Source organism: Neoarius graeffei, chromosome 4 (genome assembly GCF_027579695.1).
Source record: "Neoarius graeffei isolate fNeoGra1 chromosome 4, fNeoGra1.pri, whole genome shotgun sequence".
Classification (NCBI taxonomy): domain Eukaryota; kingdom Metazoa; phylum Chordata; class Actinopteri; order Siluriformes; family Ariidae; genus Neoarius; species Neoarius graeffei.
Window position 1 is genome coordinate 19,358,926 of NC_083572.1, and position 26,702 is coordinate 19,385,627.

General features: G+C 43.1%; 1 protein-coding gene across 2 annotated transcripts in view; it reads left to right on the forward strand.

Annotated features, from left to right (window-relative positions):
• Positions 1–590: 590 nt before the first annotated feature.
• Positions 591–26,702, forward strand: part of dnpep (aspartyl aminopeptidase) — a 44,715-nt gene continuing 18,603 nt past the window's right edge. For both annotated transcript variants that reach the window (XM_060918987.1, XM_060918988.1), the window contains exons 1-7: positions 591–689; positions 821–911; positions 11,511–11,599; positions 13,378–13,491; positions 13,751–13,876; positions 13,983–14,107; positions 14,194–14,281. In XM_060918987.1, coding sequence (XP_060774970.1) covers positions 684–689; positions 821–911; positions 11,511–11,599; positions 13,378–13,491; positions 13,751–13,876; positions 13,983–14,107; positions 14,194–14,281 — 639 coding nt within the window. In that variant the 5' untranslated portion in view covers positions 591–683. The remainder of the gene's footprint in view (positions 690–820; positions 912–11,510; positions 11,600–13,377; positions 13,492–13,750; positions 13,877–13,982; positions 14,108–14,193; positions 14,282–26,702) is intronic.

Genomic DNA, 26,702 nt, shown 5'->3' on the forward strand with positions numbered 1-26,702 from the left:
AAGATGGTGACCACCGGCTCCAGGGACGACCCGCTGATGTAGGCAGGTTACCCAGCCTGACACAAAATATTTGTAGGCATCCAAACTCTTATACGCTTTCAGATCAATACCTGTGTATGGCGATGGGTTTTTAACGATATAGGTATACAGATCATGTGGGCCGAAGTCAGGTAAAGACGAGGGCTTCGTGTACTTCCGTACGTCAGTGAACAATCCTGGTGGAAGCAGGTAAACGTCGTTCTCTAAGCCTGCTAACCTCAATTTTTGCAAATACCTCTCCCTCTGCTCGCCCTGTAAATGCCCTACGTCGCTGGATAGTGGTGTTTTCTGCATCTCGCTCCTTTTTCTTTTATGTTTTTCGTTTGTCGCCTTCCTCGCATTCAAACTGATTCGAGCCGTGACGTCCAAAATGGCAGCCTAACGATGCATCACATGACTTGGTCACGTGGGTGAAAAACCTCAATAGCATATTTGACAATAAAGTTGACTTGAGATCGTCTGTTCCACACTCCAATCCAGTAGGTGGCGGTAATGTACCTTTAAGCCGGCTTGCCAACCGCCATTAAACTCAGAAGAAGAAGAATGCGGAAGTAGTCGGACGTTTCCGCCTCTCGCGCCACTTTAAGTCTCTTTGGTGTTGCTGGGTTTATTGCTGTGATCTCAGGCTGACTGACTAAACCTTTATGCAGGTCAGCTCAGTATGAAAGACTTTACATCATAGCAGTAGACCTTTGATGTCTGAATAGTGGTTTGACGTGTGCACTTGTAAGTTAATACACCTTTTTTTAAATTAAATAATCGGCTTTTGTTCTTATTTCAGTCTTTAGTCATGAAAACCTCGAAGGAAGCTGTCCAGAGCACCGCAAAGGAGTTTCTTAATTTCGTTAATCGTGGAGTTTCACCATATCATGGTAAGGAAAACAGCGTTATAGCAAAGAGCTGAAGGTGAAAACTCTGTTTTTGCTACTAGATATGTCGTTAATTTTGTATTAGTTCATGATTTTGTAGCTTACAGTTGCACAGGTTGCATATAAAAACACTGCATGCGTCTGAACATTTCGGAAGTTTATGGATACGTTCATCTCCAAGTTATGTCATTTTATTTATTTTTAGACTAACCCAGTGAGCCTCAATCTCATGATCTTGGATAATTAGCTCATAAGCCATAAACACACTTTGCCCTTTGCCCCTTTTTGCACTTTGTTCTTGATCAAAACTTTGACGGACCCAGTTATTTGATGTACAAAGTCCCAGAACAGAATCTGCAGTATCAGCCAGAATGACTCCAATGGCAACTAGAAAAGCACTGAGAGCGCGCAGACCTCCACCAAGAATCCTTTAAAAAATTCCGGGATCCGGATCACCGCCAAAATGTAATGGATTGTAACTTGTGCCCCAGTGGCGGCTGGTAGTCTTTCAAACAGGGGAGGCTGGTCGGTTACGATATTTCCAGATTTTAAAAGAAAAAACACATCAATTTTGCTCATACTCTTGCCTCTGATCTGGCTGATTGTTGGCAGGGTCACAAACTGTGAAATAACAGGTTCTTTTGGCCCATTAGCCTACTGTCCAATATACATGATGGTGGTGTTGGGGGGGTATATTTTCTCATCCCAGTCTCATTATCTCTAGCCGCTTTATCCTGTTCTACAGGGTCGCAGGCAAGCTGGAGCCTATCCCAGCTGACTACGGGCGAAAGGCGGGGTACACCCTGGACAAGTCGCCAGGTCATCACAGGGCTGACACATGGACACAGACAACCATTCACACTCACATTCACACCTACGGTCAATTTAGAGTCACCAGTTAACCTAACCTGCATGTCTTTGGACTGTGGGGGAAACCGGAGCACCCGGAGGAAACCCACGCGGACACGGGGAGAACATGCAAACTCCACACAGAAAGGCCCTCGCCGGCCACGGGGCTCGAACTCGGACCTTCTTGCTGTGAGGCGACAGCGCTAACCACTACACCATCATGTTGCCCGGGTATATTTTAATATTTTATATTTTAAAATTGTGGCATGTTGTTTAAAAATTGATCATTATTGAAAGCAGCTCTTCGTCAGGAACCTCAGCAGTAACAGCAGAGTGTTCTGGAATAGGCACAAGCACTGACCTTGGGGAGCCAAACAGAGCTGGGTGCCACACATTTCATTCAATGACACTTTCCCTATATTTGACTTATTTTGACTGAGAAATGTTTTATTCACAATTTTGATAACCCTTCACTTTTAATCCAGGTCTGTAGTGTGAAATGTTCTCGGCTGTGTTTTTGTTTAAAAATGTTTTCCAAATTGTAGCTGTGTTTAATTCATATCCAGAAAAATATATATTCCAATATAATATACTCAGCATAAACATTTTAAATAGATTCTATATTTTTGGTCCATCCATGACATATTACTAAAGTAGCCTATTTACTGTTGTTGATGTGGGTCACTTGCTGTTAGCCAATTCACTTTCTCGTATCAGGAGAGCTGAAAGGAACGAGTATTATTCCCTACCTTTTTCACCAAGTCAATTTGAGGTGTTGGTCTACCCTGCTCTTTAATTTTTTTTTTTTTTGAACTTTTTTTTTTTTTTTATTAAACAACACAGTACAGAACATCAAATTCCTTGACAAGACTAATATAATAAGCCTAGCAGTGTAAATAACAAACATATTTGACCCTGCAGCACTCAGAGAGCAAAAAAAAAAAAAAACATCAAGGCACATAATTTGGGTTTTCTCTCAAGTAAAGAGGTAATCTACTACAGGTGACCATCTCCTCAAAAAGACATCAGACCTCAATTGTAGTTGAGCAGACAAAGCCTCCATTTCATACACCTCCCTCAGCTTCTGTTTCCACTGAGTCACTGTAGGTGGCTGTGGTTTCCTCCAATTTAATGTCACTATTTTTCTTGCTGTCATCAATAGTATATGCAACAAATACTGTTGGTCTTTAGTGTACATGTTTTCAGGAGTCTGATCGAGTAGGAATTGACTTGGGTTAAATGATAAGTCAATGTCCAAAATTTTATCTATCTCATTCTTTATGCCCTGCCAGAAAAAAAATTCTCTCTGGGCAATCCCAGAATATATGTGAATGGTCTCCGACCTTTCCACACTCCCTCCAGCAGTTCATTACATCAGGATCATTTATAAATGTTGAAACCACCAGGGGTGTCTTAAAGAATCTTGTCTTCATCTTCCAATCAAACTCCTTCCACATGTTACTATTAATGCCCTTGTGACATCTCATACATATTTTTTCCCATTCATCGTCCTCAATCACGATGTTTAGTTCTAGCTCCCATTTCCTTTTAATGTAAAAAGTATTACCTGGTATGTCCAACATCAAGTTTCGATAAATATGAGAGACATGATTTTTGGTAGGTGACTTGTTTGATTATATTAATGAAGTATTTTTCCATGTTTGTTGGAGTATTTTTAATTGTATTCCAATCTTTATGGTTCATAATGTAATGCCTAATCTGAAAATACCTAAACATATCAGTTTGGGCTAATAAGAATTTATCCTGGAAATATGAAAATGGCTGTAAAATATTATCACAAAATAATTGATCAATAATCTTTAAGTCTATTTGTGCCCATCTCTTAAAAGTGATATCAGTAATTGAAGGTGGAAATTCTGGGTTTCCAACTATTTGCATGGCCCTCGAAAGGGCATCTGTTCCCCTAATTCTCTTTTGAACTGTCAACCACACATTTAAAGTGTGTTTCACCCATATATTCTTAATTGTCACCTTCTTTTGAGACTGCTTACTAAGGAAAGCCAAAACAGATAAAGGTATGCCTGGTAGTGAATTTTGTTCTATATCAACCCATCCTGTCTCTGTGTCCATACTAATCCAGGCTACTATCGCATTTAATTGCGCTGCCCAGTAGTAGTGTTTTATATTAGGGAGGCCAAGGCCACCCCTATCCTTCCCGAGAGTAAGTGTTTTAAGTCTCACTCTTGGTCTCCTATTCTGCCATATAAATTTGGATATAAGCCTGTCTAACATATTAAAAGCTGATGTCGGAATCCTGATTGGAAGAGACTGAAACAAGAATAAAAGTCTTGGCAGGAGACTCATTTTAACAGCCTCCACCCTACCCAGTAGAGACAGGGGCAGCACATCCCACCTCACCAGATCATCTCTCATTGTGTCAAATATTTTTTTATAATTTGCCTGATACAATCGTGTTATTTGGGGAGTGAGTGTGACCCCTAGATATTTAAAGCCCTGTTTAGATTGACGAAAGGACACTGTATCATCCAGCTGGCTAGGCCAAGTCCCAGAGATCATCATTGCTTCCGACTTGGAGCAGTTTATTTTATAACCAGACACTTGACTATATTCATTGAGATTTTGTAAAAGAGATGGAATTGAGGTGATAGGGTTTTCAATAAATAATAATATATCATCAGCATATAAAGCTATCTTATGTTGATTACCACCCTCATCTCTTATTCCATGTATATGGGGATTACTTCTAATTAATTCGGCTAAGGGTTCGATACTAAGAGCGAATAGTACTGGTGAGAGTGAGTCCCCTTGCCTAGTCCCCCTTCCCAGCTCAAAAAATTCAGAACATTGGCCATTAACTCTAACTCTCGATCTCGGGTTCGTATAGAACACTTTAATCCAGCTAAGAAATGTTTGATTAAAACCCATGTGTGTCAGTGACTGTTCTAAAAATGTCCAATCCAACCTATCAAAAGCTTTCTCAGCATCTAAGCTGAGAAGCATTGATGGAATTTCTCTGTCAGCAGCAATACTTTGTAGATTTAGAGCTCTTCTTACATTATTGGTGCCCTGGCGTCCGGTAATGAACCCTGTTTGATCTGGCTTAATTAGTTTCTTAATATATCTTTGTATTCTGTTAGCCAGGATAGAGGTCAAGATTTTTAGATCCTGACAGAGCAAACTTATAGGCCGATAGCTCATACATTGAGTGGGGTCTTTCCCCTCTTTATGTAGAACAGTAATAATTGCCTCTGACCAGGATTTTGGGGGATCTCCTTTGTCCAGTGCATAATTATATACCTGACATAGGATTGGAGCTAACTCATTAACAAAAATTTTATAGTATTCCCCCGGGAAGCCGTCTACCCCTGGAGATCTATTATTCTTTAACCTTTTAATATTTGCTATTATTTCCTCTGCAGCTATGGGTGAACACAGCATCTGGGCCTCCTCATGTGATAGTTTGTTCAAATTGATTAAATGAAAAAGGTTTGATATCTTCTCATTTCTTCCTGCTAATTCCTGTCCTTGGTATAGCTTTTTATAATATGAAGCAAATGAATCTGCTATTTCGTTTGGCATAGATGTGGGTCTATTAGTATCAGGGTGTTTAATTTTTGGCACAACACGGCTAGCTTGAGCTTTCCTTAACTGAAATGCCAGGAGCCTACTTGCTCTATTACCCTGTTCATAGTATTTACCTTTTGTAAATCTTAGCATTCCATCTGCTTTATATGTTAATAACTCATCTAGTTTTTGTCTTTCCTGTTTTAATGATTCTAATATGATTCTATTCCTTGATATTTTGTGTATTTTTTCCAACCTTATAATTTCAGTCTCCAGTTCTAATCTCCTGGCTTCCCTTTTGTTTTTTAATCCTGGAAGTAATTTGAATAATATGTCCCCTCATAACAGCTTTAGCACCATCCCATAAAACAGAAGGAGTAACATCTCCAGTATCATTTATTTCAATATATTCTTTCAGTTTATCACGTAGTTCCTGTTGGATTAGGGGCTTGTTCAGTATTGAGACATTAAGTCTCCAATATCTGAATTGTCTTTCTTGACCTAGTTTTATTTTCATTATGACAGGGGCATGGTCTGACAAAGTAATGGGTTTTATCTCACATTCCATCACCCTATGTATATCAACCTTTGACACACAGAACATATCTAGTCTAGAGTAACTACCATGAGCTAGGGACATATGTGTAGTCTCTGTCTCTGGGATGGTGATATCGCCATACATCTATCAGCCCCAGTCCATCCATCATTCCCAGGACCGAAGTTGCTTTTCTAGATTGGGGCCCCTTCTCCACTGGTAGTCGGTCAACATTTGAATTTAGTACACAGTTATAATCCCCACCAGCTACAACCATTCCCTGACCTTCATCTGCCAATATGGAAGCTATTTTCTTAAAAAAATATGGACAGTCCTCGTTTGGTGCATACAAATTCAAAAAGGTAAATCTATTTTCCCCAATTGTACCTCTTACCATAATATATCTGCCTTCTTTGTCCTTAATTACTTTTTCACTACTAAAGAAAACTGATCTACTAAATAGAATAGCTACCCCCCTCTTCCTCCCTTTCTCATATGATGCACTGTATATTTGTTCCACCCATTCCCTCTTTAATTTAAGGTGTGCTGCCTCAGACAGGTGAGTCTCCTGTAGCATTGCAACTGAACATTGTAATGTCTTGAGCTGGTTAAGTATTTTTTTCCTCTTAATTGGATTTCCCAGACCCTTGATGTTATAACTCACTACATTCAAATTATCCATATAACAGAACCTTTAGTCCTTACTGTCATTACAATGCCTTCTGATCAAGATATAAATGTTAAGTGCAGGATCACAAATAATAAATGTCAAGGAATGAACACAGAACTGAACAGAAAATAAACATATAGTTATGACTTCCAAGTCCTCAACCAGCCCTTCTCCATTAGTGGCCAGTTCCTGTTTGTAACTGGGCGGAGAGTGGCAAAATCCCTCCGGGATACAGTCATTGCGTGTAGTAACAGCAGTCCCCCTCCATGGGGTGCACTGCTGTGACCCAAAGGCTGAGTGTAATTCACTCATGTTAAGTCATTTGCAACCGCTGTCACCGCAAACCAAAACAACCAGCTATTATGCAACTCGATCATTCTGGTCTCGACAAGTTTGAAATATTAATGACATTATAAACATGCATATATCTAAAACCCAACAACACCAATAGGGGTATAATGAAAACAATTAACCATATAGAAAACGTATTCATGGCAAATCTGTAACTGTTTAAATGTTAAGTCAGCCTCACTTCAGTAAGGTCGACTTACTTACGCCAATTCAGTCACTTCAAGGGAAAAAGAACCTGCACTCATCTTCTGTGAGCAGGATGTTCGTATTTCTCCGCCGGCCTCGGCTGTCCTGTCTCTCCCATCTATGCCTGGTCAGTGCTCTTTCCATTTTATCCCGCTCATCAATCCTGATATGGATATTCATGTCCCAAAGTGTCGGTGCTGCGTCCATCAGCGTCTGGAAGGTCTTCTCCTCGGAGCCCACTACCATCCTCAGCCGCGCCGGGTACAGATACCTCACTTTAACATTCTTCTGCTTCAGCTGTTTAATAACATATCTGACCTGAGCACGTTTTCTCTGCAGCTCTGGGGAGTAGTCATTATCAAGGTAGATTTGCCTGTTGATATCTTCCATCTTTAACATTACTGTGCGTTGTGCCCAGGCTGCCCGTAGAATCTGCTCCTTCACTGTGTAGTCGGCGAATCTAACTACTATGGAGCGCGGAGGGTCATTTTCTTTTGGTTTCTGCATAAGTGCCCTGTGAGCCCTGTCAATTTTGATGTCCTCTTCAGTCAGAGGCAAATCCGTCAGCACCATCGGAAATAACTTTCTGACAAAGCCCACCGTGTCACCTTTCTCGCATCCTTCTGGAACCTGATACAGCCTTAGATTTTGTCGTCTCGCTCGGTTCTGGAGGTCCTCGTATTGTTCCATAAGTTGTTCCTCATGTTGCAGTAGAAATCCGATGGCTCTTCCATGTACTGTGGTTGTCTTTTCCGTGACTCTAACACGCTCCTCTGTGTCAACGACCCTCTTCTCCAACTTTGTCAATTGAGCACTCAGACCTCCAACTGAAGTTTCGAGTCTTGTGAATGAATCTTTCGTTTGTCCGTTAAATTCTTGTACATCCTTCCTCATCTGTAGAATTTCCCCCCGAATTTCTTGGTTCGACTGCATGATAGACTGCAAAATCCGCTCCATGTTGTTATTAGCGCTAGCATCTGCTGCACCTGTGCTACTGTTAGCTGCGCCAGGTTTAGCTGCCGGCTTGCTAGCTTCAGCCATTTTCGTTGTCTTTTCCTCCTTTTCTGTTTTCTTAAACTGATATCTAGTGAGTCTATCAGCAGCGTTAGGCTTTATGGTGTCGTTGGGCATTATTTTGCCGAGTTTTAATTAAATCGTTGCTTGATAAGCTGGTAGGCTAGCGGAGCTCTAGATTTTACATCTTACTCGAGCATGTCACCGCCGGAAGTCCTGCTCTTTAATTTTAATTTTTTCCTCGAAAGGAAGACTGGCAAATGGCTTCGCCAAAATTAAATCAGCAATGCTTGGCCTCCGTGTGCAGCTTTCGTGCTAGCTGACTAGCCCCCTCAAGTTCAAGTTCAGTCACTCAAATAAACGAAATTTCTGGAACTAAGATAGCAAACTTGACAACACTATTTACACTTTATTTACAATGAAAATATATACAAACTAAAAAAGCTGGTAGAAACCGTATGTAATGAATGAAATCGAAATGTAAGCCGATCTCTTACAATACACCACAGCACTTGCGAATCTGCATGGGACTGAACTGAAATTCACCGCTGCCTGTCTATATTTGAAACGAGCTGTCAATCAAAGAAAATATCCAGCCGCTTTCACCAATCACCAGTCTCCTCGCGGAAACTGCCATGTCCCTCCCATGTGAGGCTGGGAGTCCGTGGGTGGGCATTTTCGCAGTATTTGTCCAATAACCATCTTGCATTTTGAGATTGAAAAGCGCATAGCTCCCAAATGCCATTGAAGTCCACTGAGGCTGGGCTGCATCGCGCTGTCACGAGGGGGAAAAACTCTCACACACATTAGGCAAACTGGGGAAAGTTATAACGGAATGATTTCGCACTGTAGTTGGGTTGAGCACATATTTCTATGATTCTGGATCTGAAATAGCAATGTTATAAGGTCGGCTATAACATAAGCCTAGCGCAATTCATCCTACACGATGTTCGTCATTTTTAGAGGAGGCTGAGCCTCCCTCGTTGTCTTGGAGCAATCGCCCGTGTTGTGCCCAGTCACGCCTCTGGAAAAAATTTTCAGAGCAGCCCGTTCATTACTTTTTCTGTAATGTTGCTAACAAACAAACCAACGCTACCGAAAACATAACCTCCTTGGTGGAAGTAATAAAAAAAAAAAAAGGTCAGATCTTCTTGGGAACTCTGAAGACTGTCAATCAGGTATAGAGTCAGTGATTGATCAGTACAGCTCTCTGAGGATTACATGCTAGCATGGTATAAAATAGACTGCGGCAGTTCTAAATAGAGCTGGAACATCTGTGACTCGCCTGATTCTCCATGAAGATAATAGCCAAAGCCAAGTAACAAGTGATGGAAAGAAATTAGATTGCACAATGTAGTTGACAGTTACCTGAGTAAACAAAAATTGCCCCGCCCTATTGTGAACTGGTTTGGGTGTGGATGTATGGAATCAGTTTTGTGCCAAAATGTTAATACAATACTTTTGAAATATCAAACAAAAACGACAAATCAAAATACAAAATTTTTTTTTTTTTTGACTGGCAAACAAATTGTGTAATCGTGCAAAATATCAGTCTATTACTCTTCAGAAACCTTTTATTTTTGTTCCGCGTCTTTCTCAGTTTTGTTTGACGTAATTTATTTTGGTTGCGATTCCAGCTTTCTCGTTTGCGCTCCCTGACTTTTTGCTTGCAGTTTTGGCACAAACTTCACGTGTGGGTGGGCTGTCCAGGAATGCATTATGCAGGTGTTTCGTGGCAAGTCAAATGTTAGCCTTAGCTCCACTACCCAATATAATAGCTGTCTTGCTAACGTTAAACACCCCTGCATAATGTGTACTACTGCAACACATTTGTCCCGTACTTAGTTTGTTGAATTAATTCAATATCATAGTCGCCACTGAAGTCCACTCGATCCTTGTTTACCGTCAATGGATCGGTCACTTGTCAAACAGTCCGCCAGAATCCGAGTAGGAAATGGCCGCAACAGCCTCCGGGGGAATCGCTGAGCATAGCTGTCAGTCAAACACAAGTTAGCCAATGGGAATGCATTCCTGGACAGCCCACCCACACGTGAAGTTTGTGCCAAAACTGCAAGCAAAAAGTCAGGGAGCGCAAACGAGAAAGCTGGAATCGCAACCAAAATAAATTACGTCAAACAAAACTGAGAAAGACGCGGAACAAAAATAAAAGGTTTCTGAAGAGTAATAGACTGATATTTTGCACGATTACACGAATAATTTGTTTGCTAGTCTAAAAAAAATTGACACTTTTTTTTTTTGTATTTTGTCGTTTTTGTTTATTTCAAAAGTATTGTATGAACATTTTGGCACAAAATTGATTCCATATGGATGTATTATAGAAAATGTTTGCTTCGAAAAGTTCTGGATAATAAATGAATGTGAATCAAGAAGAAAAGAATGAAGACATTTAATTTGAAGAAAATACTTGGAGAAGAGTAGCTTGCTCTCTTGGGTCACGGGTAGTGGCCCAATGAGAAGACTGATGGTTATAACATCAAATACCGTGTGTAAAAATAATAATAGGTGATCCGGATTACCTCCAAAATTTAATGGATTGTTACTTGTACCCAGTCACACCGCTGGAAAAAAATTCAGAGCAATCCGTTCATAACTTTTTCCATAATGTTGCTAACAGACAAACCAACGCTACCGAAAACATAACCTCCTTGGCGGAGGTAATAAACAAACTGCATGGTGGTGTGAAAGCTTGCTGAGGCAGGGAGCATGGGTGTGTGTGAGAGAGAAGGAGAGGAATTGAGGGGTAAGTAAAAATAAATAAATAAATAAACTAGCTACATCCCATACCATTCGGCTAATTACACACAATGCTAACATAGCGTTGCTAAATATGCCAAAAACAAAAAGGAGTCCTTTTTTTTCAAACGTATACAGCTGTATTTAATAAACTTTATTAGCCACTTTGCTAGCTAGCGCTTCATTAAAACGCTACGCATTTTGTTTACGCCTGCAGCTGTGATTTCATTTCATCCAGAACTCCGTCCCAAACCGGCGACTACTACACTAACTAGCCTGCCTAAATAGCGCACTTCATTGTGTACCAACACACTACCTCGTGTGCTAGTTAGCGATTTGAGACGTTGCCAGCACAACAGACTGTTGTATACAATTGGCGCCCCTGCTGGCTGGAATGAATAGTAGGAATATCACTGCGCATGCGCTCACTGAATCAACCCAAAACACCGCCAAGAATCCTTTAAAAAAATCCGGGATCCAGAAGGTGATCCGGATCACCGCCAAAATGTAATGGATTGTTACTTGTGCCCAGTCACACCTCTGGAAAAAATTTCAGAGCAATCCGTTCATTACTTTTTCCGTAATGTTGCTAACAAACAAACCAACGCTACCAAAAACATAACCTCCTTGGCGGAGGTAATAATGTGTAACTAACACTCCTATTGTTCCTTTAACTTTTCTTCATTTTCCCTTCCAGTGGTTGAAGAGTGCAAGACTCGACTTTTGAAAGCTGGTTTTAGGGAGCTAAAGGAATCTGAACACTGGGATATCAAACCAGCAAACCTGGTATGTGTATGTCTCTGCAAAAGTTATGCAAAGCAGTAGGGATTGACCGATTATGTTGTTTCTGAGCCGATACTGATTATTAGTAATCAAAGACGCCTATAAATTTGTAGTGTGAAAATTCACTTTGGAAGTGAGCGCAGTTGCTACTTCATTTCTGTGTTTCCCACAAACATTGAAAATCATGTTTGATTGATTTGGATTTATTCGTAATCCACGTTTCTATCAATCCAATGGCACTGCAGGTGGGACATAGACACAGGGATGGTTGGTTGTACTCTGTGTCATTGACATTTCAAGCAATCCTATAACATGCGCTCATCCGTAACAAAACACTTTTACGGGCAAGTAAACAAGTTGAAGTGCCGATTCTGATAATCAGAAAAACGTTGATTATCAGTTGGGCTAAAAAAAACAAACAAACAAACAAACAGTCGACCCCTACAAAGCAGCTTTAGATCTACAATAAACAAGCTAGAGGAGATATAGTGATAAACTTTTTGAAACAAGTGTTGACAGGTAAAACAAACCTCGCTATGATGAATATGAATGAAGATATCGTGGAAAAAAAGGTACCCTATGTGTACATGTGGCTACTGCTTATAAATAAAATTGTTTTCTGATACCATGTCCATACAGTAAATTTAATACACATTTACTCTGAGGCAGTAGCCATGAAAGTGAAGCATAATCCAAAAATGAGCATTTTAAAAATCACAGAAGTAAAATATACCAAGTGTCTGTACTTTATTATTCTACTCTTACCTCTTAGTTTTCGAAACTGAAAACTCCGAACCGAGGCTCACACACAGTCACCATGACCGAAACTCTTATTTCCCGGAAATGGCCTGGGGTTAGAGCTCAGTGGAACGCACTTTCCCTCTGTAATAAGCATAAACATATCTGAAAGCGATTTCTTAAGTCTAGTCCATTTCTTTCGAATGGTGAACCGAATTGTGTACAGACACCGCCCATTTTAATCGGAACACGTGTATGTGCAGTGTGCGACTGTTACACTCTTACATTCTTACAGTACAATGACATAGTGGCTAGCACCTCTACTGTATATGACGTAGTAGACACAACAAAAACGATTTTGACCTTTTTGGTGACCTTGACCGGATGACCCTCAAAATGTTGGCACTTCTATTTGAGACCTCGTTTGAAAGTTTCATGAAGATTGATCCAGCTGTTTTCCTGTGATATCGTTAACACCCAAAAAAAAAAAAAAACACTGAAAATAATGCCTCATCCCGCTTGCTCCTTAACGGGTGAGGTAATGACGCTTGGGTCGGGGGAGGGAATCATTAAGAAATATTGAACATCTGGGTGACATGGGACACTAGGATTTATACCGTAAATCCTTACTCTGTTAGTCATATACTATGAAGTCAAACAGTACTAACTTTGTTGAAAGGATGTCCAATATGAGCATATTGTGAGTAATAATCCTTGGATGAGCAAAGGGCAGTCTTTATTATTACAGCAGCAGCTCTTTAGTACAAATCTACAGTATCCAGGTGAGATTCACCCCTTGGGGAAGACGCTAGCTTCGGAAAAGTTTAAGATTTCCATGTGGGGTTATTGACGACAGCACAAAGTGAGTCACGAGTGAAAAATCATGCAGATCCAAAGGATGAGTAGTGTGTCAGGATCAGGCATTAGCGTCACATCATATGTTGACCTGTCTAGTAAATCTCTTCATCTAGCAGAATGTATAGGAAATGTAATAATTGAGTTGTCCGGGCACAATTTATCGCAATGTCTTTCTTGCTCCACAGTATTTTGTTACCCGGAACTACTCTTCCATTGTTGCCTTTGCTGTGGGCGGCCTGTACAAACCAGGCAATGGCTTTTCCATCATCGGAGCCCACACGGACAGCCCCTGTCTGAGGGTAAGAATTCGCCAACTGATCTTCAAGAAAACTGTCAAAGCTGTGCAGAGACTCTGACACTTTTTTTTTTTTTTTTTTAAATAATATTCATACCCCCAAAGAGCAGGTGAAACAGATTCAGATCTGATTACATGAACCCCTGCACCAGGCCGGGGTGGATATATAACTTGCTCGAGTGTCCAGGATGAGTTGATTTCATGTCCATGCTTTTCGTGTCGAGTGGATAAGTAGATTAGTGTGTATGCATCTGTGTGTCCAGGTAAAGCCATGCTCCAGGAAGGCGAGGTCAGGCTGCCTGCAGGTAGGTGTAGAGTGCTATGGCGGAGGAATCTGGAACACATGGTTCGACCGCGATCTGACCATTGCTGGCCGTGTCATGGTCAAGGTACAGTATTGGAGTGTGTGTGTGTGTGTCCTGTATACAGACTAAATGTAATCTCCCTCTGCCTGTGTTAGAAGTACAAGTGCTTTATTTTTGCGTTTGAGTGTAGAATGAAGATAAGCTGGTGCATCGTCTTGTGCACGTCCAGCGGCCTATCTTGAAGATCCCCCATTTGGCCATTCACCTGCAGAGAGACATCAACGACTCATTTGGCCCGAACAAGGAGAACCACCTGTGAGTCTGCAGGATGAGGAGCAGGCTAGAGGGAGGGGGAAGAATTGCAGTACAGCATAGTAATATTTTGCTTTTGTGTTATTCAGCGTGCCTCTTCTGGCCACCGCCATTCAGGAGGAGCTCGAGACGGGTGCTCCTGCTGCTTCTAGTGATGCCTGCAGTGGAAAGTCTACAGTAAGACAATCTTTCATATTTTTTTTTTCCGTCTCTCTACTAATCCGGGTACACGTTCATTGTAATTCTCAGATTGTCAATCCAACTAAAGGTAAGACACTCCGGCTAATTCAAATGAATGGAATTCATGAGTGCCATAAAAGTAATTAGTACATTCCAGTTATAAGTTTGGGATGGAACAGAGTAGAATAATCACATTTCTTTACCCTTTTTTCATCATGAAGCTCATCTCATCTCATCTCATTATCTCTAGCCGCTTTATCCTTCTACAGGGTCGCAGGCAAGCTGGAGCCTATCCCAGCTGACTACGGGCGAAAGGCGGGGTACACCCTGGACAAGTCGCCAGGTCATCACAGGGCTGACACATAGACACAGACAACCATTCACACTCACATTCACACCTACGGTCAATTTAGAGTCACCAGTTAACCTAACCTGCATGTCTTTGGACTGTGGGGGAAACCGGAGCACCCGGAGGAAACCCACGCGGACACGGGGAGAACATGCAAACTCCACACAGAAAGGCCCTCGCCGGCCCCGGGGCTCGAACCCAGGACCTTCTTGCTGTGAGGCGACAGCGCTAACCACTACACCACCGTGCCGCCCCCATCATGAAGCTGTTCAATTTATTTAAAAAAAAGTACCGTATGGGTACATGTAGCTACTGATTATAAATAAAATAGTTTTCTGATCCCATGTCTGTACAGTAAATCTAGCATATACACATTATCAATTATACTTGTCTCATCTCTTGCAAGCATCACCAAGCTGTGAGCAGCATCAAAAACTGCCAAAAAGCTCAAAAAACTTTTAATTTGACCTTTCAGAAGGACTAAACAAAAGCTGTGATAATCAAAAGGTAAATTTTCAAGTAAACACCACTTACTTGATATCGAATCAGGAGTCTTGGCGAACCACGAGGTGAATTTCGTTTATCTTTTTATCTGCTGATTATCTTCCAATGCTAAAGTTATAACGAGGGTTTTTTTTTTTTTTTAAATTTCTTTTCTGGTTCTGATTTGATTCCGAAGTTTATCAAGAAGTAGAACGGGTAATCTAACTTGATCAGGATGAGTGCTGATTGGTTATGAAGTTTCGCTGTTACACTCATTCTTATGTTCTTACAACACGATGACATAGTGGCTTTGCCACTTGTTCTTGTGTACCTTTTGATAACGCAAGATCAACTGTTGATATTGTGAGATCACGATTCGCCGTTCTGGTGATTGTAATGCTTATGCGTATGCACAGTGCTCTATTGTTACACTCATTCTTACAACACGATGACATAGTGGCTACTGCCTCGCTTTGCCTCTATGAGGCAGCAGCCACAAAAATGCAACAATTCATTCACCTTTCACTTGTTTAATGCATTTAACAATACCCAATCTAAATTTTGCGTGTTTTCCACGTGTCTGTGTGGGTTTCCTCCAGGTGCCAGGGATCCCAGCAGTAATTGAAAAAAATAGAGGAATGTAAGAAACTATCAGCAGGGGTCAAGGGGGCTGCAAGCCCTTTGCGGGGTGCAGGGGCAGCGCCCCTGCTGGGGGTACAGGGGATGAAGCCCCCTGAAGCTGTTGAGATTTTAACATTTAAAGATGCTATAGAACACATTTTTTACATAGATTTAACATAGAAAAGCAACAGAATTTAACAATAATGTGTATCTATTTGATGCCATATTTTGTAATCAATGACATACGTGGCAAAAAAACTATTTATAAAAATTAGATGAAAATGTAGCTTTGAAGAATATACTTCTTCTAACCTGGACACTGTTCCGCTATCTCTTTTTTTATGGACGATATTTTTTTTTTCCACAACATATTCAGGGCTGTGAAATTGTAAATAAGAAATCCGAGGAAAAGGGGGGATCTGGGGGGGCACAGCCCCCCCCAGCATAAGCTGGGGGTCTGGGGCCCACAGGGCCCCAGACACCAAGCCATTTTAGGTGTTATATGGTGTATTCTGAGCATTTCCTGCAAGTAAAAAATTGATCTCAACAAGTAAATATTTGACTAGTCTTGGTCTTCATTTTGCCATATAAAATACCTATCAACAGTTTTCTCTTTTAAAATGAAAGATCCATGTAAAATACCTTGAAATATCTAATAAGTGCCTATGTATTTTATCTCTTAATCAAAATAAAAGTTAAAAAAATGTGTAAATAACAATTTAAAGAAATGTTAATAAAAGAAAACTTTGATGGGCCTTTCAAAATGACTTTGTGAAAAATCATGCTCAATATTTAAGTGAGATACCTGTTGTCTTCCAAATTACACTTAATTCTTGTATTATGTCCTGGCTTTTTCCAAGAATCTGTCATAATGTCTTTTGTCTACAGAGCAAAAGTTTAAAAAAAAAAACTAATGTTTCTTATCTAATATATTATTTACGTCTTTTACTTCTGGCTCCTTCTATTCCTCTTTGCATCACTCCCAGCTATTTCTTTCAATTCATCTTTCAGTAAGGCTATTAGTTCTATAGTATTTGCATTCCTCTATTAAAGCTATTTACAAAATGTTCATAGTCTGTCAAACAGCATCTAATGAAAGTCTTTTAATTTTCTTTTCTTTAACACCATCTCTTTCAGTTTTGCAAACTTGTTCTTTTTCATCTTTTCCTTCAGTCTGTCTGTGTGTTCTTTTCTAGCCCTCTTTGCATCTCTCTCAAACACCTCCTTAGCTTTCCTTTTTGATGGCATCTTAACTATGTCTGATCTTGCACCCTGTAAGTACAAAATTCACGTACGCGGTGCCAGGTCACGCAATAGCTATTTTTAGCTCTGTCATGCACTCCTGAGCAGTGTTGCCAGATACTCCTGAGGTTTTCCAGCCCGAAATATGTTCAAAACCCACCAACATGAACTTGAAACCGCCCAATCTGGCAACACTGCTCCTGAGTCGCAGTCAAGACGTGTTCCACGCTCAGCTGGCATAAAACTCCGCGAGTTTGGCTGTATTGAGCCGCCGGTCTCGTGCAAGGCGATTAAAACCAGCTAGACCCCCCCCCAATGATTTTTAATGCAAAAATAGACGTTTTGTGAAGATATTTTTCGCGACAGAATCCGTGGAAATTTCACAGCCCTGCATATTGAATTAAGTTCAACGCATTAGAAACAAAAGCACGAACGGAGTTAAAACACATTTTCTAGCAAATGGGCACAGCCATATTGTTTTCTCGTTCTATCGCGTACAGTCTCGCGGTATTTACATCAATTTAACTTCCAAGTGTTCCCGAATGTCAACGAGAACAAACGAAGCTGACAAAAACATCGCTAAACAAGCAAACCAAATCAGAATGTATTCTGCTGGTCATTTTACTTAAACATATTTTTAACAGATATACAAGAGATATTTAAAAAAAAAAAAAACACCACCACTTTGGCTAGAAAAATAGCGGAATTCTGCTAAATAGCAGACGTCTGGGATCCCTGAGGTGCTCCAGTTTCCCCCACAGTTCAAAGACGTGCAAAATATCCAGCCACTGGGGTTGTACGAGTCAGTACATACTTGGTGCCAGTCCCAAGCCCAGATAGATTGGGGAGGGTTGCGTTATTATACAGTGGATATAAAGTGTACACACCCTGTTAAAGTGATAGGGTTTTCTGATGTAGAAAAAATATGAGACCAGGACAAATAATTTCAAAATTTTTCCCACCTTTAATGTGACCTATAACCTGTTCAAGTCAATTCAAAAACAAACTTGTTAGGGGGGAAAAGCAAAAAAAAAAAAAATGTACAATAAGCTGGTTGCACAAGTGTGCACACCCTTAAACTAATACTTTGTTGAATCCCCTTTTGATTTAATTACAGCGTTCAGTCTTTTTGGGTCGGAGTCTATCAGCCTGCCACATCTAGACTTGGCAATATTTGCCCACTCTTCCTTGCAAAAATGCTCCAAATCTGTCATATTGCGAGGGCATCTCTTGCAGGGCTCTACACTAACTTTTTGTTTTTTCAGGAGCACACGTGCTCCTAAGTTAAACATTTTAGGAACACAGGGAAAAAAATGGGGGCACAAGTAGGTTTTCATTTTAAAGGTTTATTGCAGCGCAAACCTTAGACACACCAACACACAAAACGCAAAATTCAATTGAGAATGAATGAACGAATGAATGAACAAACAAATGAATAACGAACAACTGAATGAATGAGCAAACAGTAGCTAAACAGAGAGCAGAGCTCAGCAGAGCTAACATCATCAAGGACAGCTCCCACCCTGGCTCTGAGTTCTTTGACTTGCTGCCCTCAGGCAGGCGTTACAGGTGCATCAAAGCAAGGACCAACAGACTCAAAAACAGTTTTTTTTCCCACAGGCCATAACCACCTTGAACAATTAGCCTTTTTCACATTACGTCACTTGCAGGGGAACTCGTATCCGTTTTCAGCCTTTTGAATGGAAGAAGAGGTATACGGCGGCAACATATGTTAACAAAACTGTGTCATTCACAGATAAGATTGATAATAATATTGCGCATTGTTGTTTATCATTACGTATTGTTAGCGACCATTCCAGTCACCTATCTGCCTTGTTTTGGAAAGGTAGTTTACTGACTTTCTATGGTTGCTACTTGTTAGCCAGCAGATTAGCATGCCGCCTCTTCTTCCATTCAAAAGGCTGAAAACGGATGTGAGGTTCTTCTGCAAGTGACATCATGTGAAAAAGGCTAATTACATGCACTGACTGATGCCACTTCTGGCAGGTGCAACAATGCACCAACAAGGACCTAAAAGGACAATATTCTCACACTTACCTGATACAGTGCAATACTTATTACAGTGCAACCTCACAGAGCAACTTTTAGTTTTTATAGCTTTTGTATATTTTATATTTATATTTCTACACTTTTACATCCATACCCAATACAATGCAATACCAAATACAGTGCAATGAACTGAGTTCCTATAACTAATGTGCAATTAACATCTGCAACTCAGCACACCCAGTTGTGTATATATGTTCTTTGTTTTTCTGCTGTGTTGTGACATGCACCATTTGTCTATACTGTATATTTGTTTTTCTGCTGTTGTATGTTTCCATCTAAATGTTTGCACTGGTGTGTGCTTTCCATCTCATTATATAATTTTCCCGCACCTTCTCCCGTTGTTCTAGCTTTCTTCACTACACTTTCTTCCTAGTCTGTTCTTTTATTCTTGTTTCCACCATCATTGCTTTTAAAAAACGCCATTATTCTCTGCATAGCGAATATATTTCTCAGCTCGGTCCGAACCAGCTCTGTTATCTGTCAGTTGAATGATCTGATGAATCCCTAAAAAGCACTTTTCCCACGTAATGCCACACCCACAACATACAACCGTGGGAAAGAGGGGCAATCACAGAAAGATGAGTAGAAAACGGGAAATGTTACGGGGGATATTTGTGATAGTAGGCTATTGTAGCGTCAGCACAGAAGCACCAGACTCAACTTTAACTGAAAGTGTTATTCAGTAGCCTAAACTTATTCAAGCTACAGACCGAGAAGAATAAAAATGCTGAAATCTCATGTCCCGGTAAAACGCACTAGCATGACAGAACGGCAAAAAAAAGTAACTTTTTCACCCCCCGGCTACCGTGGGAACCACCGCAGTGCATTGCCTCTGTCTTGCACGCAACTACAGACAGGGAGCAAGGCGCAGGCAGAACACACACACGCACGTACACAACACTGAACACGCACACAATAATACAGGCCGTTACTCGTTACACTATATTAGGTAGGCTATCCAGTGCTGGATTTACATACTTTGCAGTTTAACGTTTGATACATTTTAGAATGTTAAACTCGTCGCGTCTGTGCTCCGTGCTTTCCTAAATCATCGGTCGCAAGAAGCCCTCGCACGAATGCGCGGGTTTTTTTTCCGTCGTTCGCATGCCGAAAAACTCGCTCGCAAATGCGAGTGAAATGTGCGCACTGTAGAGCCCTGATCTCTTGTGCACAGCCCTCTTCAGGTCACCCCACAGATTTTCAGTTGGATTTAGGTCTGGGCTCTGGCTGGGCCATTCTTTTGTTAATTTTGATGTATGCTTGGGGTCATTGTTATGCTGAAAGATGAAATTCCTCTTCTGCTTTCTAGCAGACACCTGAAGGTTTTGAGCTAAAATTGGCTGGTATTTAGAACTGTTCATAATTCCCTCCACCTTGACTAAAGCCCCTGTTCCAGCTGAAGAAAAACAACCCCAAAACACGATGCTGCCACCATCATGCTTCACCAGGGGTATGGTGTTCTTTTGATGATTCGCAGTGGTGTTTTTGCACCAAACATACCTTTTGGAATTGTGGCCAAAAAGTTCAACCTTGCTTTCATCGGACCATAACACATTTTCCCATGTGCTTTTGGGAGTTGGGTTTTTTTTTTTGCAAAATTTAGCCAGGCCTGGATGTTTTTCTTTGACCCTACCTCATAGTCCAGACATATGGAGAATACGGGAGACTGTTGTCACATGTAGTACGCAACCAGTACTTGCCAGAAATTCCTGCAGCTCCTTCAGTAGGCCTCTTGGCAGCCTCCCTGAGCAGTTTTCGTCTTGTCTTTTCATCAATTTTGGAGGGACGTCCAGTTCTCGGTAATGTCACTGTTGTCCCATATTTTCTCCACTTTTTGATGACTGTCTTCACTGTGCTCCATGGTATATCTAATGCTGTGCAAATTTTTTTTTTTTTTGTTTTGTTTTTTGAAATTTGAGACCGAAAACCATCAAATCCTTTTTCAGACCAAGCCTTTACTTCAATTAGTTGTCTTCAGTTGGGCCAAAGATTAGGCGGTCTTCTAGAAGAATGAGTTACTTTTTGCCAAACTTTAGCAGCCATTTTCCGAGACTAATGGCGAAGTTTGAGCCAAGTCCAACTCCAAATGGCAATAAGTTGGAGACAATCCAGACAGTCAATACAGAAAAGACTTACTACGGAGTCCTACAGCCCTATACGGGTTAATGTTACAATGAATTTAAATATTAATGTATTAATTATCCTATGTTTTCCTAGTAGGGATTGAACATGCATTAGAAGTACACTGTGCATTTGTATGTTTTATAAATCATTAAATACGAATCACAAAAAGGAAATGCATATATTTTATCAGCTATAATGTTTTGATTAATTTTTTATGTAGAAATGTATTCTAGGTCGATACAGTGCTGTGAAAAAGTACTTGCCCCCTGCTGATTTCTTCCATTTTTGCTTATTTGTCACGTTTAAATGTTTTAGGTCATCCAGCTAAGTCTAATATAAGAGACAGACAATGTAAGTAAACACAAAATGCAGTTTTTAAATGATTGCTCCTTTTATTAAAAGTAAAGGGTTCATCAAAACCTGTATCACCCATGTGAAAAAGTAATTGCCCCCTTAAACCCAGTAACTGTTTGGGCCACCCTTGGCGGCAACAACTGCAATTAAAGGCTTGCAATGAGTCTTCTACGTTGCAGTAGAGGAATTTTTGCCCACTCCTCTTTGTAGAATTGTTTCAATTCAGCCACATTGGAGGGTTTTCGAGCATGAACTGCCCATTTAAGGTCTTGCCACAGCATTTGAATGAATGAATGAACCCTTTGTCACTAGTCCCGAGTACCAGCGAAATTAGCAGTCAACCCGTCCGTACATATACACATGCATACAATTGACACGGGGAGTAGACAGGACAGGAAGACAGGGATGAAAAATACAGTAGTAACATGAGGGAAGGGGAGGAGAAAAAAAAGCAATCCCCACACTATGCTCCTGTGGGGAGTACAGTGTCTCGTCTCGTCTTCTTCCGCTTATCCAGGACCGGGTCGCGGAGGCAGCAGTCTAAGCATGGAAGCCCAAACTTCCCTTTCCCCAGACACCTCGGCCAGCTCCTCGGGAAGAACACCGAGGCGTTCCCAGGCCAGCCGAGAGACATAGTCCCTCCAGCGTGTCCTGGGTCTTCCCCGGGGCCTCCTCCCGGGGGGACATGCCTGGAACACCTCCCCAGGGAGGCGTCCAGGAGGCATCCGAAAAAGATGCCCGAGCCACCTCAGCTGGTTCCTCTCGATGTGGAGGAGCAGCGGCTCTACTCCGAGCTCCTCCCGAGTGACTGTGCTTCTCACCCTATCTCTAAGGGAGCGCCCAGCCACCCTGCGAAGGAAACTCATTTCAGCCGCTTGTATCCGCGATCTTGTTCTTTCTGTCATTACCCAAAGCTCATGACCATAGGTGAGAGTCGGAACGTAGATCGACCGGTAAATTGAGAGCTTCGCCTTTTGGCTCAGCTCCTTCTTCACCACGACGGACCGGTAAAGCGACCGCATCACTGCGGAGGCTGCACCGATCCGCCTGTCGATCTCACGCTCCATCCTTCCCTCACTCGTAAACAAGATCCCGAGATACTTAAACTCCTCCACTTGAGGCAGGACTTCTCCACCAACCTGGAGAGGGCAAGCCACCCTTTTCCGGTCGAGAACCATGGCCTCGGACTTGGAGGTGCTGATTCTCATCCCAGCCGCTTCACACTCGACTGCAAACCGCCCCAGTGCATGCTGAAGGTCCTGGTTTGAAGAAGCCAACAGGACAACATCATCCGCAAAAAGCAGAGATGAAATCCTGTGGTTCCCAAACAGGATTCCTTCCGGCCCCTGGCTGCGCCTAGAAATTCTGTCCATAAAAATTATGAACAGAACCGGTGACAAAGGGCAGCCCTGACGGAGTCCAACATGCACTGGGAACAGGTCTGACTTACTGCCGGCAATGCGAACCAGACTCCTGCTCCGTTCGTACAGGGACCGGACAGCCCTTAGCAAAGAGCCCCGAACCCCATACTCCCGAAGCACCCCCCACAGAATACCACGGGGGACACGGTCGAATGCCTTCTCCAGATCCACAAAGCACATGTGGACTGGTTGGGCAAACTCCCATGAACCCTCGAGCACCCTATGAAGGGTATAGAGCTGGTCCAGTGTTCCGCGACCAGGACGAAAACCGCATTGTTCCTCCTGGATCCGAGGTTCGACTATCGGTCGAATTCTCCTCTCCAGTACCCTGGAGTAAACTTTCCCTGGGAGGCTGAGAAGTGTGATTCCCCTATAATTGGAGCACACTCTCCGGTCCCCTTTCTTAAAAAGAGGGACCACCACCCCAGTCTGCCACTCCAGAGGCACTGTCCCCGACCGCCACGCGATGTTGCAGAGGCGTGTCAACCAAGACAGCCCCACAACATCCAGAGACTTGAGATACTCAGGGCGGATCTCATCCACCCCCGGTGCCTTGCCACCGAGGAGCTTGCAAACCACCTCAGTGACTTCGGCTTGGGTAATGGACGAGTCCACCTCTGAGTCATCAGCCTCAGTCTCCTCAGTGGAAGACATGGCGGTGGGATTGAGGAGATCCTCAAAGTATTCCTTCCACCGCCCGACAATGTCCCCAGTCGAGGTCAACAGCTCCCCACCCGCACTGTAAACAGTGTTGGCAGAGTACTGCTTCCCCCTCCTGAGGCGCCGGACGGTTTGCCAGAATTTCTTCAAGGCCGACCGATAGTCCTTCTCCATGGCCTCCCCGAACTCCTCCCAGTTCCGAGTTTTTGCCTCCGCAACTGCCCGAGCTGCAGCACGCCTGGCCTGCCGATACCCGTCGGCTGCCTCAGGAGTCCCGGAGGTCAACATGGCCCGATAGGACTCCTTCTTCAGCTTGACGGCATCCCTTACTTCCGGTGTCCACCACCGGGTTCGGGGATTGCCGCCACGACAGGCACCGGAGACCTTGCGGCCACAGCTCCGAACAGCTGCGTCCACAATGGAGGTAGAGAACATGGTCCACTCAGACTCAATGTCCCCCGCCTCCCTCGGAAGCTGGGAAAAGCTCTCCCGGAGGTGGGAGTTAAAGACCTCCCCAACAGAGTGCTCGGCCAGACGTTCCCAGCAGACCCTCACCATACGTTTGGGCCTGCCAGGTCTGTCCAGCTTCCTCCTCCGCCAGCGGATCCAACTCACCACCAGGTGGTGATCAGTTGACAACTCAGCCCCTCTCTTCACCCGAGTGTCCAAGACATAGGGTCGGAGATCAGATGACACGACTACAAAGTCGATCATCGACCTCCGACCTAAGGTGTCCTGGTGCCACGTGCACTTATGGACACCCCTATGCTCGAACATGGTGTTCGTTATGGACAAACTGTGACTAGCACAGAAGTCCAATAACAAAACACCACTCGGGTTCAGATCGGGGAGGCCGTTCCTCCCAACCACGCCCCTCCAGGTGTCACTGTCATCGCCCACGTGAGCATTGAAGTCCCCCAGTAGCACAATGGAGTCCCCAGTCTGAGCACCCCTCAGTACCTCTCCCAGGGACTCCAAGAAGGCCGGATACTCTATACTGCTATTTGGCCCGTAGGCACAAACAACAGCAAGAGCCCTCTCCCCAATCCGAAGGCGCAGAGAGGCGACCCTCTCGTTCACTGGGGTAAACTCCAACACATGGCGGCTGAGCTGGGGAGCTATAAGGAAGCCCACACCAGCCCGCCGCCGCTCACCATGGGCGACTCCAGAGAAGTGGAAAGTCCAGCCCCTCTCGAGGAGCTGGGTTCCAGAGCCCAAGCTGTGCGTGGAGGTGAGCCCGACTATCTCTAGCCGGTACCTCTCAACCTCCCGCACAAGCTCAGGCTCCTTCCCCCCCAGCGAAGTGACATTCCATGTCCCAACAGCCAGCCGCTGTGTCCGGGGGTCAGGTCGTCGAGGCCCCTGCCTTCGACTGCCACCCAATCCACACTGCACCAAACCCCTACTGCTACCTCTGTGGGTGGTGAACCCACAGGAGGTCGGGCCCACGTCGCCTCTTCGGGCTGAGCCCGGCCGGGCCCCATGGGCAAAGGCCCGACCACCAAGCGCTCGCATACGAGCCCCAACCCCGGGCCTGGCTCCAGGGTGGGGCCCCGGCTGCGTCCTACCGGGCGACGTCACGGTCCTGGATTTTTTCTCCATAGGGGTTTTTTGGTGAACTGCTCTTGGTCTGGCCTGTCACCTAGGACCTGTCTGCCTTGGGAAACCCTAACAGGGGCATAATGCCCCCGACAACATAGCTCCTAGGATCATTCAAGCACACAAACCCCTCCACCACAATAAGGTGGCAGTTCTAGGAGGGGGAGTACAGTGTGGGAACATTAAAAAAAAAAAAAACACCTCACAGGCCTAGACATTAAGCATTTACCACTGGTGGCCCATTGGGCCAGTGGAATTGAAAAGTTACTGGCCCAAATGGAAAATGTGGTGGCCCGAATGCGCGCGGTACCTGCATTTGGGCCACCACATTTCATACGGTTCATAATACACTATGATCATTGATTTTTGGCTAGAAAAGTAGACTTTAGGGGTATATGTTGTTGCTGAGCATAGCGAGGCTGAAAATTTTTGCAGAATATCCCCAAGCCACATCATTGTAGGAGGCAATAATCTCCTCACCTCCATGCAAAGTAGGGTCACATTTTCATGACCCCACCCCCCCATAAATTCATAGCCCCCCCCCCCCCCCCCATAAATAATGACTGCCCCCTAAAAGTAAAAAGAGCCTTCTCAAGATTATCACAACTTGTATTTTGATTTTGTACCTGAAAACAATACTGACAAAAGACAGTAACTCGGTCCAAATTACCAGCAATGGACTCAAAAAAGGGCAAAGGGGAGTCCCATATACGATTCGTACATTGGGGGAGTGCCTGTTAGAGAGCGCACTTGTCCTGGGCCATCGGCATAGTGAGGTAGGGTGGCCAGTTCCTTTCCTCGCCGCCTTTAACTTCCCCAGTGTTTCCACCAGGTCCCCATTCACTGCTGGGTGCACAGGGAGCGAGCCCCAGATCCCTGTCAAGCCGAGGCTCGAACCAGGGACCGTTCGCTTAGCGGTCAAGCGCTCTAACCACTTGGCCACCTGCGCTCCGCAATGGACTCAAACAGTCAAATCAAATTGAAATAAATATATGTTTTTGCTTCTGAAAATGTGCACTGCACTGAAATGGCAATAAAGTCAATTTTAAGGTTTATAGTTTAGTACAATAGCTTTCCTCTTCCATACTGTGATCTAAAATCTAGAAACGATTAGAATCTACCAAATACTAGAGAGATTTATTTTTTTCCTCACACATTCCTCATCTCTGTTCACAAAAACTAAAAAACATGGCTTTTTTTCTAGCAAACTTGTAATAACTTTTAAACTGGTGCATGAAATCATACCAGATGTCTACCAGGACCAGGCATAAATACTCACTTGTCAGCGACATCAGGATATTTCCTGCAGATTGAACACCATACGGTGTTTGTCTTGGCGTCATGGTGCAGCCATGGCCATCTTTGTGTCCATGAGGGTACGAATTTTCTCTTTCTCTCATACTCTGCCTTCCTCTCCTTCACTACTTCATCTGGCAGCTTTCTCTTTGCCTCAATCCCCTTGGCAAACTGTTTACCTGGCCTTTGGCCAGGTTGG